The following is a 15,371-nucleotide window of genomic DNA, read 5'->3' as shown; positions in this document are numbered from 1 at the left end:
ATGATGAAAACCCCATCTTTTTATCCTCGATGGCAACAATACAATATGTGCCTTGCTGCCCCTACTATCACTGGGAAAGGACACCGCAAGATTGTACCCAAAGCTAAGCACTTCTCCCATTGCAAGAAAAACCAATCTAGTTGGCCAAACCAAATCGATAGTTCGAAGAGAATTACAAAGATATCTAATCATGCATATAAGAATTCAGAGAAGATTCAAATAGTATTCATAGATAAGCTGATCATAAATCCACAATTCATCGGATCTCGGCAAACACACTGCAAAAAAGCATTACATCGAATAGATCTCCAAGAACATTGAGGAGAACATGGTATATAGAATCAAAGAGAGAGAAGAAGCTATCTAGCTACTAGGTATGGACCCGTAGGTCTATGGTAAACTACTCACGCTTCATCGGAAGGACAATAGAGTTGATGTAGAAGCCCTCCGTGATCGAATCCCCCTCTCGCAGGGTGCCGGAAAAGGTCCCTAGATGGGATCTCATGCGTACAGAAGGTTGTGGCGGCGGAAAAGTGTTTTCATGGATGCCTCTAGTGGTTTGGGGATATATGGGAATATATAGGCGAAAGAATTAGGTCGGGAGGGTCATGGGGGGGCACATTGGTGGGGGCGCACCCTCCGTCCTTGTGGCCGCCTTGTGGCTCCTCCGACTTCATCTCAAGTCTCCTGGTTGTCTTTTGGTCCAAGAAACAGCATTGCGAAGGTTTCATTCCGTGGTATTCCATTTCTGCGAAACTCAAAAACAAGGAAAAAACAGGAACTAGCACCGGGCTCTAGGTTAATAGGTTAGTCCCAAAAATAATATAAAATAGCATATTAATGCATATAAAACATCCAAAACAGATAATATAATAGCATGGAACAATAAAAAATTATAGATACGTTGGAGATGTATCATGTGGCACCCCCTCCCCTCCCAGCCTATATACACCTGAGGTATTAGGCCCTTTTGAACATAAGTTTTTGGACCCTCCTCTAGTTTATCTCGTTCTAGTTCTAGTTGATCCTAGTTGATAATTAGAGCTAGACCTAGTTCCTCTAATCCTCATAATTAGAAGCCCGGTGCGGTTCTAATCTCCTTCCTCTAATTCTCCGGTGCTGATTGGCTCTGGATGGCAAACCCTGCCAGATTGTGAAGAATGTATGCTTGCAACCAAGTAGAGAGGTCATGCTTTCAGTCTTCCGTTCGAGGGGTCGATCGAGGGCGGTTTGCAAGATCTTCATCGACAGTTCGAGGGACTCCAAGTACGATCTACACTGACTTGTCTACTTCTGCTGCACTCCAGAGTCGGTAACGATCGTTGATCCAAACCTTATATGCATCTACATATTGTTCATGGGTGTTTGTAGGGCGATTGTTTTTGTGTTTACTACTACGTTTCCCGACAATGTCTGGCGTAATGCCATGGGTTCTTGCAAAATAAAGACATTACCTTGCTCGTATCCTCCCTAGGTGCCGGTGTGTTATATGAGCTATCCTTCTCACTTGGTGCCCTTTTTCTACATGTCGTAGGGATTACTCTGATAGTAAGAAGTAGGGGTACAAACAAAGGCTGAACCTAGCTACAACACAAGTGTGACACACAAATTTTACGATTTCGGGGCCCTCACGGAGGAGGTAACAGCCCTACGTCTCGAGCCCTGAGGGCTGAGACTATGCTTTCTCTGATGTCTGAAGATTACAAAGGATGTGAACCCTTGTTCATGAGCTATCAGGCGGCTTATATAAAGTGTGTCAGGTCTTTGTCTAGCTACGTTACAAGGGATTTAAAGGGTAGTGTTGATGATGGGTATTTTGCATGGTAACGGATGCAACAAATGCTAGTAACGCATGGACGTGCTCCTCCTGACGCTCCAGATTTCACACCGGCGTCCGCCTTCCCTTGTCCAAGTAGTCATGAGGCAGCCAAGTGGACTTGATGCCTCCGAGTGGATGAGATCCATCCAAATGGGGGGATCTTCGCCGGCGCCTTGGTAAAGGATAGTAACATTGCCCCTTCTCTCTTTTTCTTTGTTTTTTCTTTTTCTTTTCTTTTTTCTCTCAATTTTTAGAACAATATCATGAACCTCATCCCCAATTTTCGAGGAGTCATCAGTCTCCAACATTCTTTTCCTCAATGGGACAATGCTCTAAAATGATGATCATCACACTTCTATTTACTTACAACTCGATAAAACTGAATGATATGACTACATATGAATGCCTCTGGTAGTGTACCAGGATGTGTAATGATCTAGCATAACATGTATAACAATGATGAACGGTGCTTGTGCCACAAATATCATGTCAGTTGTATGATCATGCAAAGCAATGACAATGAATGCTCAAGTCATGTGAATAGTAACAGGGAAGTTGCATGGCAATACATCTTGGAATGGCTATGGAAATGCCATGATAGGTAGGTATGGTGGTTGTCTTCAGGAAGGATATAATAAGGCTTATGTGTTATAAAGTGTATCATATTAGGGGGTTTGGATGCACCAGCAAAGTTTGCACCAAGTCTCGAGGTGAGAACGAGCAATGCACGGTACCGAAGAGGTAGCAAAATATGGGTAGATAGAAGTGCTTATAGTCCACGAACTCACCTTAGTCGTAAAGAACTTAAATACTTATTGTGAAGGCTATTAGCCCTCGAAGCAAAGTACTACCCGCAATACCCCTAGGGAGGAGGTTGGGAGGAGTTAACCATCGCGCACCCCCGGCATGGATGACACAAAGGATATCAATCAAGGATACAGAACACTCCAACTTCGTGGTCATCTCAAGGCCGACACTTTAGTGAAATAGTCAATCACAAACCTTAACACCAATATTCTTACCAACTAATGTTTATTAACTAGTAAGCTTCCATATTATAACTTCACTATTGTTGATCATACGCTTCACATTAAGTGATCTACATGAAAGTTTTTATTATCGAAAATAATTTGCTACCCATTGTGGTAGCTACGCACAATCCTAATTTTTATCTCTAATTATTTTGGTAAACTATTTTGGACTATGAAAAATAACTCTATAACGAAAATATTGTGACTTTGGACCAGCCAGGCAAGCAAGCAGGCAATTATGCCAAAAAGGCAAGCAAAAAGACTGAGAAAAGTAGGAAAGGGCCCTTTCTACACAACGAAAAGGCACTTGTGTCAAAAAGGTAACAAAAAGGACAAAGAGAAGTGAAAAATCATTTCTATACAACAAATATGCACTTATGCTAATGCCATAAGAAACCCAACACCTCATATATAAAAAAAAACCACTTATGCAAAAGGGTGTGTGGCTGCCACCATGCGTGTGTAGCTACCCCATGCATAGGAAATCACCTCTCTAAACTTGAAAGAGAAGGAAAGCGGCATTCAAAACCTCAGCACAAAAATAATCCTTGCATACTCCAGTAGAGAAGATGTATCACAAGTCAAGTAGAAGCAACAAGCATGTAAGAACTACTCGGGAAGCTTAGCAGATGACACAATGTATAGCACTCTATGCATATGAACTAAAAGAACACCAAGTTACACATTACAGAAGTGAAAACGGCTATGAGCAATAAGAGAGGGGGTCAAAACATATAATATGGTTGATCGATAATCCCCTGTGTAGTTCACAAGTGCACCCATGGGAGGTCACATTCTCTATCCACAACACAAGCATTTTGAAATTAAAGCTTTATAAGACAAATTCATTAGTCAAAAATATACATGTACACTGGTCGAGCGAACATCAACACAATCCTAGATTGACTGAAACAAAGAAAATCTAAGAACCACACTGAAATATAAAATGATTATGTACTTTTTTAGGTAAAGAAAGAAATGAACATAGGATAGCAATCTTAACTCATCTTTTTCTATAGTATGGAGTCATAAACTGAACTAGGCTAATCAGGCAATGGGTTCAAGATTTATGGTAAACAAAAGAAAAATAAATCTTGTCACCATAAATCTTCTCTAGCTTCGTCATATTTTCTTCTTTCTCAAAGAGGTTGAGCTCATGTTTACGTTATCACAAATCATAGTATCAAAATGCAAGAACAAACTTAATTATGCTTACAATAGGGAGAAAATTCACCATGATCTTCTTCATTTCTCGCCCTATTTTTTTCCCTGCTGGGCTCGTTGTAGCCCTTCTCCTTCCTGATTACCATCCTCGTCAACCTCCTTCGCCCTGTCATCAGCATCCTTTCATCCCCCTCCCCGAAAGCTCCACCCCACCATGAAGACCCTTCGTTTATTCTCTCCACGACGATGACCTGACCCCAATCCAAAACCACAACGGGTGGATAGAGGATGAGGAGGCGGCTGCATGGTGGAGCACTAAAGGATGGAGGCAGAGTGGCATGGCGGTTGCAAGATTGAGAAAAAATAGTCTAGGGTTTCTACCAAAGTACCAATGGGCTTCGAGGATTGGCCAAAATATATTTGCACATGCCCAATGTCTCACCCAGTCATTAAGCGCCAGAAACGAGCCCATCGGTCACAGTCCAGGAAATGTTACCGACGGGTGAAAACTAGATTTGCCAGGAAGTGAAGATCTGACGGTCCAAGCTCAAAACAAGGACGATCCGATGGCCAGGAACACCCCAATCAGAGAAACTCCGTGAGACCGAGTTGGCCAACATCCTTTAACTGTTAAATGAAATAGAAGGAAACAAACGTACATACGTGAGGCAACTAATTGTGTCAAGGTTCTCAGCTGCACCCAACAGCAGGCCTGGCACTCAATTTTAATCCTTGCCTAATGAAAACGCGCAGCAGAACGGGGCCATAGAAAAAACTTACTTGAAATGCTGGAGCTTACTGGTAAATTTACGCTTATACGCGTGACAGCTCACATGCAGAGAATACCAAATAATACCTCGTTGTCAATCATGAGTTGTCAATGGTTAGGGCTAGCGATTCCTCCATCCTCATCCTCCTCTCACCACTGCTATATAAGCACATACGACCCCGAGGCGAAGACGTATCCAGAGTTCCAGACACACATCTACCTCCTCCCCTCTTCCTTTCTCCGAGCCACCGAGCGAGCGACGAGCGAGCAATGGTCGGGCGAGCAGCGGCGCCAAAGCGGAGGGCTGGCAATGGGCGGCAGAAGATCGCCATCCGGCGGATCGAGAAGAAGGACGCCCGGCAGGTATGCTTCGCTAAGCGCCGCCAGGGCCTGTTTAACAAGGCCAACGAGCTGGCGGTGCTGTGCGGCGCCCAGGTGGCCGCCGTCACCTTCTCGGACGGCGGAAAGGCCTTCTCCTTTGGGCACCCCTCCGCCGAGGCCGTCATCGACCGCTTCGTGGCGGGGGGGAGCGCGTTGGTCCAGGCCGCCGACGACGACAACGAGCTGAAGAAGCTGCACCTGCTGCACGGTGAGCTGCGCACGCAGTTGAAGGAGGTGAAGGCGCAGAAAGGGTGCGTGGAGGAGGCCATGGCAAAGGAGCGCGCCGCGGGGGATCAGATTGCGGCGTGGCTCAACCCCGAGTTGGGCGACATGGGGGAGGAGGAGATGATGGCCTTCGCCGCCGAGCTGATGGTGGCGCGGGCCGCCATCTCGGACCGCGCATACCAGGTGCTCTTGGAGGCGCAGAACGTCAGCCGCATGCTGCAGGCGCCCCCGCCGCCGCAGCAGCAGCTCTTCGGTGGTAGTACCTTTGAGTTTGGCAGCAGCAGCAGTGGCAACGCTGGGATGGGGATGCAACAGATGCAGATGGTGATGCCTTCGACGCAGGGGTTCACCGTCGGGATGCATATGCACCAGACGCTAATGGAAATGTCTCCGCCGTCGGGCTTGGCCTACGGGGTGGATATGCAGCAGACGCTTATGTCGATCCCTCCATCGCCCGTTTTTGGCGCAGGGATGGAGATGCAGCAGATGGTTATGGCGATGCAGCAGCAGCCGCAACCAGTGTTTGCCGCCGAGACGGAGATGCAGCAGATGACTATGGCGATACCGTCGCAGCCGGAGTTTCCTGTTGGGATGGGGATGCCTTCACCGCCGGGGGTCGCCGCCGGGATGAAGATGGCGCAGCAGGGGCCCGGGCCGAACATGGGCTTCCCTTACTGAGGACAAGAAGACAAGATCCATAGTCCGTGAGAGTCAGACTATCTATTAATCCATTTATATGCATGGATGGACACCGATCTCTTAGCTCATTATCAATCTATTTATATTTTACATCGTGCTTGCGGGAGATGATCCTGGGTGCAATATTCATTATCATAGTATCAACTAAATTAATGGCTTGTAATCTATTTGTATCGGTGGCACCGAGACAGAAAGTTAAAGAATGAAATACTATTCGGCATTTCCTTTGGTTCTCTCTAGTGGCAACAGAACAAAAGATTTATGCGTCTTAATTGTTCAAAAATCCTATGAAAATTTGTGCGCCGGACCATGCCCGTAACGAGAGCGACATCCAACAGCGCCTATCTAAGAGAGATGCTACACTTACGTAAAGATTTCTACATACCTTACGTACGATCCGACGTGGTGGAATTATATTGGGCCTTACCTCGCCACACGGGTCCATCCTGAAAATCATCAGTTAGGTGTAGCATTATTTGATTAGTTAGCGTGGGATGAATTTACGTAACCTTTTGTAAACCATCACGTAGCTGTAGCATTATTGCCTATCTAATGAGCCATCAGCATCTAACATTTTTTGTTAGAGTTCGATTTTAATGCGCAATAACTTCTTATTTAGTCCTCCCTTATGCCATGGGCTTTGTTAGCCAAGGCTCGAGGCAGCGCATTTGTAGAAACTATATAAATATATATTATATTTTGAGTTCCATAGAAATTTGCTTCTGAATCAAACTGAGAAATTCAAATTCTTTGTTTGCATTTTGGATCATGATATTATATTGGTATTAATATGGACACCAATACACATATGACCTTCCCCCATGGGGGTGGCCAGAGTGAAGGGTCGTTCCCCCGGCGAAGAGGGAACGAGTGAAGGCTTTCGTTCCCTCGGATATGCCCCCACCGTGGCGGGTCCCCTCCTAGGCCTCCCGGGCACCAACTCGCTGGGAAAACAAAGATTTAAAGGTAAACAAGTGGGCATTAAAAACCAGAAAAAATGTCTCTGAGAAAAAAATCATCACCCCCTCTCCCACCCCGTCACACCTCCTCGCATTTATTTTGAGAATAAAACTAGGCAAAACTGTCCAGAAACTATGCTACATACAAAAACAAATATTTTCACATGATATATACAATAATTTTTGCCATGGTGTATACATATAATTTGTCGTGGTCCACATAGTACCAAAAAGCATGGATGATAAATTCGCCACGAATATTAAAATGCATGTAAGTGTGATAAAAAAAGTCGCCATGTTCTGTAGTCAAACATCTCCATATTAGAACTATCAAAAAAAAAGGTGTCATCATTTTGATGATTAATTTGCCATGATATATGTAATAAAACCAACACCGGTCTATAGAACTGAAACATAGAGCAAAACACACCCAAAAAATGTTATGATTTACAGAAAAAAATGTTCTAAAAAGTTTGTGTTGTGGCAGTTAGAAAAATGTTGTAGAAAGTTGGCATGCGACAATTCCAGAAGGTGGTCTTAAAGTTGCCATGTGACCATACCAGAAATTGAGGATCTCCAAAAGTTATACACAAAAAAGAAGTTGCCATGGCAGTTGTAGAAAAACAAAAAATCTAAGCTTTGCCATGTGAGTAGTATGCATGATGATAATCTAGTAAAAAACATAGTACAAGTGAAATGGCAAAGTTTTAAATTTTTGATCTGTAGGGCATGGCAAACAAAGAAACAATGTACGATTACATGGGAATTTTGGGGGAAATCCTCAATGAACATGGCAACTGCATATGTTTGTAAGAAAAAAGACACGGCTAACTTCCAAAAAATAGCCCATATGTGACAAATTTGGGGGAGGGGGGAGGGGATCTATTGGTGACATGGCAAAATGTACAGAAATTGTTTAAAAAAATCACATGGGTAAACTTTAAAAAGATGATTTTATCTCAAATTTGCCATGGAAATTGTCGAAAAAGTTACATGGCAAGGGGGGGGGGGATCCATGTATGTACAACTTTTCCCTGTACATATATATAGATGATGGCAAAGGTAGGAAAATCATACTCCCTCCGTTCCGATTTACTCGTCGTGGTTTTAGTTCAAATTTAAACTAAAACCACGACGAGTAAATCCGAACGGAGGGAGTAGATGAGTGGTAACTTTTTGAATAAAGAGACACATGGTCACATGGCAAATTCAGAAATATTGCTATATAGATCGTGACAATTGTAGGATGATTTTTACTTGATGCATGGCAATTTAACAATTTTGTTGTGTCTTATCAACCATAGCAAATTTGCAGTGGGAACACATGTGAACTGGCTATCACAAAAGAAGGGCAAAAAAATGTACTTTGGAAAAAACACGGCAACTTTGTACTTTCTCCGTTCCTAAATATAAGTCTTTCTAGAGATTACACTATGGATTACATACAGATCAAAATGAGTGAATCTACACTATAAAATGTGTCTATATACATCCGTGTGTAGTTTGTAGTGGAATCTTTAAAAAGACTTATACTCCCTCCGTCCGGAAATACTTGTCGAAAAAATGCATAAAAATGAATGTATCTAGAACTAAAATTCATCTAGATACATCCATTCTTCCGACGAGTATTTTCGGACGGAGGGAGTATTTAGGAACGGATGGAGTACTAAGCATGGCAAAATGTACTCTTAAGCCGCCGTGTCCATGTGTTGCTGCTTCGCCAACGACCACGACCCCCCTGCTTCTGCTCGTCGTACCCTCTAATCTCCCACCAGCTTGCGAATTCGTCCTTGTATCAAGATTCGCGCGAGGACGCATCAGATGTCGCTTGCGTTTGCTCAAAAAATGTTGTGAGCTGACGTCAGTTGTATATCATTTCAAATTAATTTTGGTTTAATATACCGCTCAAACTATGCTTTTTATTTTGTTTGTTTATTTATTTCGCAAGAGATTTGGAGCCAGATGGGACAATGACACGATGTGAACTAATTGGGTGTAAAAAAACATAAATTATGTTAAAATAATATCCATGGTAGCATGTCGATCTGACTTGATTACATTTTAATATAATACTTGCAGTAATATAAATAATTTGGGGAGGAGATAAAAGCCAAACATGATGATGACCCACACTAGCTTTTGAGTGTAATAAGTTTCCATGTTCGTCTCCTTTCATTCGTGGCACAGAAGGTACAACCAATAGCCAATAAGACAGCATTGAGCTATGAAGTGTTCACTCATATCACTAGCGAAACCACATTCATCCTCCAGAAGCAAAAGGAAAAGCATCTACCAGATATTCATCCTCACGAAGAAACACTGAACATTCAAACATTGGCCACAGAGACATGCATGGGACGACTCAAATCAAGCAAACAGTTTCTCGACAAACAATTGTCAGATTGAAGACAGTAAAACAACCTCTATTATTATTACTACTATTACAAAGAGAAGAACAAACTAGACACCCCTTCCAATGAGACCCTTATTCAGCTATGAGTTACTAGCTCTATGGTTTAAATCTTTCTACAGTTGGGCTTCTTCTATAGCTCAATTCCTATCTGTTAAGTATACAAGCTGCAACGAGCAAAGTAAAATCTTCTATAGAGCCACCATCAAATCAAATTTAAAGACCGTGTTTGTACACTCGTTGTTAAGAGAGATGGCAGGGTGGGCATGCATTGGGCCCTTCTCTGTTCAGTCCTTCGATCCGATTCGTTGTCCTCCAAGAGCTGTGTTTGGTATGAGTTTTGGTTTGATTCTACATACACCAGAGCCGATCACATCGGCGAGCTCTCAAGGCCTTTCTGCTGTGCTCTACTGTCATACTTCATCAGATTGGCATCAGCTCCTACAGGACAAGGGAGAAAATCAATTATGCACATGTTTGATGATCAGCATAAAACCAAGTGAACACTGCATCAAAGAAAATGCATTACATGAGGAGTGCAATATTAAATATATCTGTGGTGGTATACCTGCACAATGTAGGATTAGGTTACATCCATGTTTGTCGTATACGCTATGTTCTTGGTTTGAGTTTCCAGCTGGATAGCATGCCCGTTAAGTTCCTTTTCCTTCATTATTGAGGCTTCACCTAAACTATGTGTGCTTTGAGAATTCTGGTGAGGTGAGTTCAGGACCTCAGAACCACAAGTGCCCAATCCATTTGATGAAAAATCTAGTTGTTTCTCAACAGCTTTTGTGAGACACATTCTCTTTGCCCTTATCCGGTATGGAGGTGAAACATCAAAGCCCCTTGCAGAACTCGATAGCCCATCAAGAGAACCCAGTGACAGAAAGGAAGCAGTTCTAAATGACTCTGGGGTGTCTGTAGTAGGGCGCTTCCCAGCAGGGGTGTAAAAGCTATCAGTGTTCGGTTCACCAAACTTCAAATCACTAGCAGGTGTCGGTCTTTCTCGTTTTCTTCTTCTTAATATTGAAGGGGTGACTGGGAAGCTGTCAGCAGCAATCTTCAATATTGAATCAACACTTAACTGGACTGACATTGTTCCCTTCGTTGGCGTCGTGCAACCATTGGGGGATAGTGCTCCATTCCTGCAATGCTCAGATGTTTGATGCACGGTTTGATGTTCAGAAAAGAGTGAGGAACTGGCAGGGGCTACATCATTCATGTTAGGAATCTGGTAACAAAGAGGACCAAGGCTAGACTGTGCGTCATTCTTCAAAGATGATTCTTCACCTTTAGCTGGTACAGCCTCTAGCTGAGTGCTACCAGGTTCCCTCAGGGTATCAAGTGTGGAATCAACCTTGAGTCCCTTTTCATGAACAGAAACAATTTCCAAAGCCTTGTCACGAACAGAATCACTTTCCAGACCTTGTGCCGCTAAAGTAACAGCAGAGCCATTGACCACTGATGACACTTCAGATGAAGTTAGTGGCTGCACAGTTGGTAAAAAAGAAATGGATAGGAACCCTGAGCCGGCCTTGGCATGATCCAGTTTGTATGACTGTAGATGTGAGCTAAAATTAGAATGATGAGCTATTTCAGGCAGGTTTTTTGAAGTGATGCCCGGCACTGTGTTCAGATCAAGATGGCCCTCAGAAGCCACCGGCTTCTGTTTATCCTTGAAGTCATCATGACCAACTAGTCTTGGAATTGCCAAAATATTTCTGGTGCCATAGACATCTAACTTCTTTCTCAAAGAACTATTCCAATGATTCTTTATAGAATTATCAGTCCTGTAAAGAGCAACATACTATCAGCACGAATACAATATCTTGTGAAGTGAACAAGGAAAACTAAGGTGTACAGGGTGCAGACAGTAAAGACACAACTCATACTTACAAGGAAACAATCGTTGAAGACCATAACAAAGCTTTGCATAGTTATGAACAGAGAATCAAAAACAAACTAACTAAATAAGTGTGCATTATGAGTAATACGCATGCTTACAGATTTATCATCATTCAGCTACAGAAGCCTGTAGTTAGTTTTTGGAGAATTCGATTATTTATTCAAATTTGGCAGATCCATTCCATTTATGATAATCTTGTAACTGCAATTCTGTTTATCAGAACCAACAGTAGAGCGTTTAAAAGCATATTTATTCAGGTTTATTCACAGATGTGGGTGGTGGTTGGCCAGGGCCCCCTTTACATTGTGCATCTTTATTAAAAAGAAAATCCAATATTAAAAAGTTCAACCTAACGAGTTAACGCAAAAAACTACAAATGGTCCATATGTTATTTTACATCATCGCAGGTCTAGTAAAATGGGGTGATCATTGAATAATTAAAGTCATGAGATAGCATAGTTTGTTAGCAGCAACTCAATGCCATTTCAACACCATGCCGCTAGGTTTACGCAGAAAAATTCCAACAGGATGTAAGCTGTTTGGCAGTACCTTCCAGGAAGAACTTTTGCTATTTCTGCCCATTTATTCCCATATTCCCGATGGGCATTAATCAGTGCCTGTTCCTCCTCGGCAGTCCAAGCATCTTTCCGTATGTCTGGATTCAGATGATTATGCCACCTACAATGTTTTGCATGAATTCAAAATCAGCCTCATATTTAACCAATCAGCTCTTTATGTAACCAGTATGCTTCTGAATTAGCAAACTTCCCCCCATTTGTCTTGCACAAAGGGGGGAATGCATTTCAGCAAACCATATAAAAATAAAACAATCAAAAGAATACCTCTCTCGACATTGCTTGCCTATACGTCCAGGTAGTGACCTTGCAATGACGGACCATTTTGTTGGTCCATACTTCTTTACAAGATCAATAATTTTATCATCTTCCTGTAGAAAAAATATCATAAATATGTAAATATAACGATAAATGTGCAAAAGCTTTTTTTTTCAAGCAAAGTCAGGAGTGAAGAGACAAACCTCTTGAGTCCAAGGACCTTTGATGAGTTCAGGGTTAAGAACCTTCTGCCATCGATGTAAACATTGTACCTCTGTCCTATCCGGAAAGAATTCAGCTGCGTAGGTAGATAGCAATGCAATAAGTGAGCTCACCACACTTGCATATACAGAACAAAAACCAAAGAAGTATGGCATTACTATATTACTATATAACTAACTAAAATGTGGGATGTGCATTCATAAGGTAACCATTACCAGCCCTGAGATAAATATCATGCTTCAGCATTAAACAACTGGTTGAATGAACTATAATAGCACCAGTAACTACTCTTAATCTCTGCTATCCCTTTTTCCTCAAATGATGCTGCAAATATGTAAGATGCGACAGGGCCCCACACCAGTGGAAAAAGTCATTAACAGTTTAGCACCTTTTTGAGGTATTATACAGAATGGACAATGTAGAAACTTATTTCAAAGTCTATCAAGTTTGGTACAACGTCATAATGCAAATGACAGCAAATATAAATAGCAGTTTACAAATGCAAGGAGACCTGAGCATATGAGTTGGTACAGAGCAAAGAAGAGGCAAACCTATTTTCTTCCAGCTTCTACCATTGAAAGTTTCAACTGCCTTCCGCAATGTTTCATCCTGTTGTCATTTGTTGATGCCAAATTAGCAGCAATCCACGTGTGCGTTGGAATGAAACAGTAAAAATACTTTTCAATAGGAAAAAAGGAGAAATTTCATGCGATATAAAAATCTAGTCTTCCAATAGCAAGACCAAGAATGACAGACATGGCAAATTGATTGAAAAATTACGTACTGGATGATATTACAGCTGAATTTTTTTGCACTAGATAGATAAATTAGATATACAAACTAAACTATATAATATTGTACATTGGCATATATACATTATGAATACCGGACTATGAATACAGTTTTGCATTGCATGTAATAGACTAGTCTTGTTAACAGAGAAAGTGAGATAGTTACCTCTTGTAATGTCCAGCCACCCTTCGCTCTCCTTATAGGCCCACTTGTTCGCCTAATATAAGTAAGTTTTTGTCAGCAAAAATAAGGTGAAATATTGTCAGTTCAAGGTAATAAGGAACACCATACTAGTCCAAGAAGATGGATATGAAGCACAATCTGCAGATATACACTAGCATACAATAACAACAAAAATGTGGTTTTTGCAGAAGAGGACTACATTAAGGAAGCCGTGTAGTGTGCACCTGAAACAGGGATGCTGACTAATGTACTGCTAGTCCTACCATGTGAATCGCCCCTGTGGAGCCTTTTATCTTTATAAATTTGTAGGTATTTAATTCCCAAAGTGGTCGGACCCTTCCCTGGATCCTGCGCAAGCGGGAGCTACATGCACCGGGCTGCCCTTTAATATGCTAATATAAATTTCCCATAGATGAACACTCACATCCTACCTGGAACCTTAAAGATGCCAGGATCCTGCATATTCTGGTTGAGATATACCCAGTAAAGTCTAGCATACAAGTATCATGGGAACCAGTTTTTGATGCCTGAGTGATCCAGGGCAGCAAATTTTGTGATCCAGTGTCCCCACAAACAATACAAATGAATGCCCCCAGCTATGAATGCCCTCAGCTATGAACACGCATCACTAAATTCATACCAAAAGCTAGGAAGCTTTATCACAATTCCCATATAAGAAACTACATACCGGTGCTCAATCATGGAAACTGTTCCAGAGCACATTTCAATCAATAAAGGTTTCCCATACAAGAAACTGCTAGCAATATAGACATACCGTAGATGAAGCATTTCAAAGACAGAAGGGTATTGGTGACTGCGACTACTAAAACCATGAAGCTAATAAAGCAAAAAAAGAACTCCATCCTTATCTTGCTGCTGCCTAAGCACAACTAAACGGTATCTCCAGTTATACAAGCCGGGGATACTAATACTAAAGCTACTAAAAGTCTAAAACCTCAGACACCATGACAAAACGCAAATAAACTTTCCCATCAAGATAACAAATATTGCACGGCGCCGCGACCATGGTTAAACTAAATCCGCACTCAAAGCAGGCATCTTTTGCAAACTGCATCGATCTACACAAAGTCACAAACTAAACTAAGCCAAGCCAAGCAAATGACTGAACCTTTAATAACAAGAGCATGCCAAATAAGAACATGTTTTTAACACGGAATTCACCACTACAACATGCTTAAGCCATGCTTGAAACTCTGGTTGAAGACAGCATGCTGACATAGTAGTTCATGGAACCTATAAGAACCAAGAATGCCTCGAGAACCTAATGGATTGCCCCGAAGAATCTATCTTTTGACACAAACAGCCACAAATACCACTCCTGTGCCATTCCTTGACCAAGAAAACCCACCTTTTCGCAGAATTACAGCCAAAGCGCTCACCAAGCCAGGAAATTGTCGCTGATAGAGCCACAACCCACAACGAAACCCACAAAAAGGGTCAAATTCTCTCACCCCCAACACCCACCAGGCCAGGACCACGACCCGAGCAAGCATCATCCGACCCAGGTAAAGCTAACGGTAACCCAACCGACCGGCCCAGATCCCTCCCGTCGTCGGGCCAATCAAGCGCAGCAAAGAGATAGCTTCCTCACCTGAGACCGGAGATGGAATTCACCGAGCCGGACACGGGCGGCGACATCCGCGCGGGCCCACCGGCACCGCCATAGCTGCTGCCCTCGGACACCGACTCGCTCGACGCCGCGAGGGGCTGCCGGTTCTCCACGCAGCCCTCGTGCTCCGCCTCCGCCATGGCCCCCATCTACCGCCCCCTCATCACCGGGAGAACCTGCCAGCAACAGGGCGAAATCACCACAAGGAAAAAAGGGAGAAGTTCAGATCAAGAAAGCCCCAGAAGGAACCGCCGCGGGCAGATCGAGCCAAGAAGGCGGCTCACGAATCTAACGAGGCGTACCAGATCGAGCGGGGCGGGGGATCGAATCCGGGAGGGCGCGAGC

At 42.9% G+C, this 15,371-nt stretch overlaps 2 protein-coding genes across 4 annotated transcripts; one reads left to right on the top strand and one right to left on the bottom strand.

The window, feature by feature from the left end:
* The first annotated feature begins 4,998 nt into the window (after window positions 1-4,998).
* Window positions 4,999-6,178, top strand: LOC119281708 (floral homeotic protein AGAMOUS-like). The gene has a single exon (XM_037562169.1). It carries the CDS (start codon window positions 5,054-5,056, stop codon window positions 6,065-6,067), a length of 1,014 nt encoding a protein of 337 aa, XP_037418066.1. The 5' UTR covers window positions 4,999-5,053; the 3' UTR covers window positions 6,068-6,178.
* A 3,231-nt stretch (window positions 6,179-9,409) lies between these two features.
* On the bottom strand, window positions 9,410-15,371 carry LOC119277562 (transcription factor MYB3R-2-like). Of its 3 annotated transcripts, none has more exons than XM_037558842.1 (9): window positions 15,329-15,371; window positions 15,009-15,202; window positions 13,379-13,430; window positions 12,973-13,030; window positions 12,403-12,497; window positions 12,209-12,312; window positions 11,916-12,044; window positions 10,026-11,250; window positions 9,410-9,898 (listed from the first exon to the last, which is right to left on the bottom strand). In XM_037558842.1, exons 2-8 carry the CDS (start codon window positions 15,173-15,175, stop codon window positions 10,041-10,043), a joined length of 1,815 nt encoding a protein of 604 aa, XP_037414739.1. In that variant the 5' UTR covers window positions 15,176-15,202; window positions 15,329-15,371; the 3' UTR covers window positions 9,410-9,898; window positions 10,026-10,040. The 3 variants fall into 3 exon arrangements, with proteins under 3 accessions (XP_037414739.1, XP_037414741.1, XP_037414740.1); XM_037558844.1 differs by having other exon boundaries at window positions 15,311-15,348; XM_037558843.1 differs by having other exon boundaries at window positions 15,009-15,341.

The sequence above is a fragment of the Triticum dicoccoides genome, chromosome 3B, assembly GCF_002162155.2.
Source record: "Triticum dicoccoides isolate Atlit2015 ecotype Zavitan chromosome 3B, WEW_v2.0, whole genome shotgun sequence".
Classification (NCBI taxonomy): Eukaryota; Viridiplantae; Streptophyta; class Magnoliopsida; order Poales; family Poaceae; genus Triticum; species Triticum dicoccoides.
Note: the sequence above shows the minus strand (reverse complement) of the source record. Positions and strands in the feature narration are given on the sequence as shown.

Bases quoted from the DNA above. Each gene is read 5' to 3' on its own strand.
- LOC119281708 (XM_037562169.1), top strand. From the start codon at position 5,054: ATGGTCGGGCGAGCAGCGGCGCCAAAGCGGAGGGCTGGCAATGGGCGG.
- LOC119277562 (XM_037558842.1), bottom strand. From the start codon at position 15,175: ATGGGGGCCATGGCGGAGGCGGAGCACGAGGGCTGCGTGGAGAACCGG. The intron at 12,045-12,208 runs GTATTCTTTTGA...AAAACATTGTAG, and splicing joins GGCAAGCAATGTCGAGAGAG to GTGGCATAATCATCTGAATC. The intron at 11,251-11,915 runs GTACTGCCAAAC...TGCTCTTTACAG, and splicing joins GCAAAAGTTCTTCCTGGAAG to GACTGATAATTCTATAAAGA.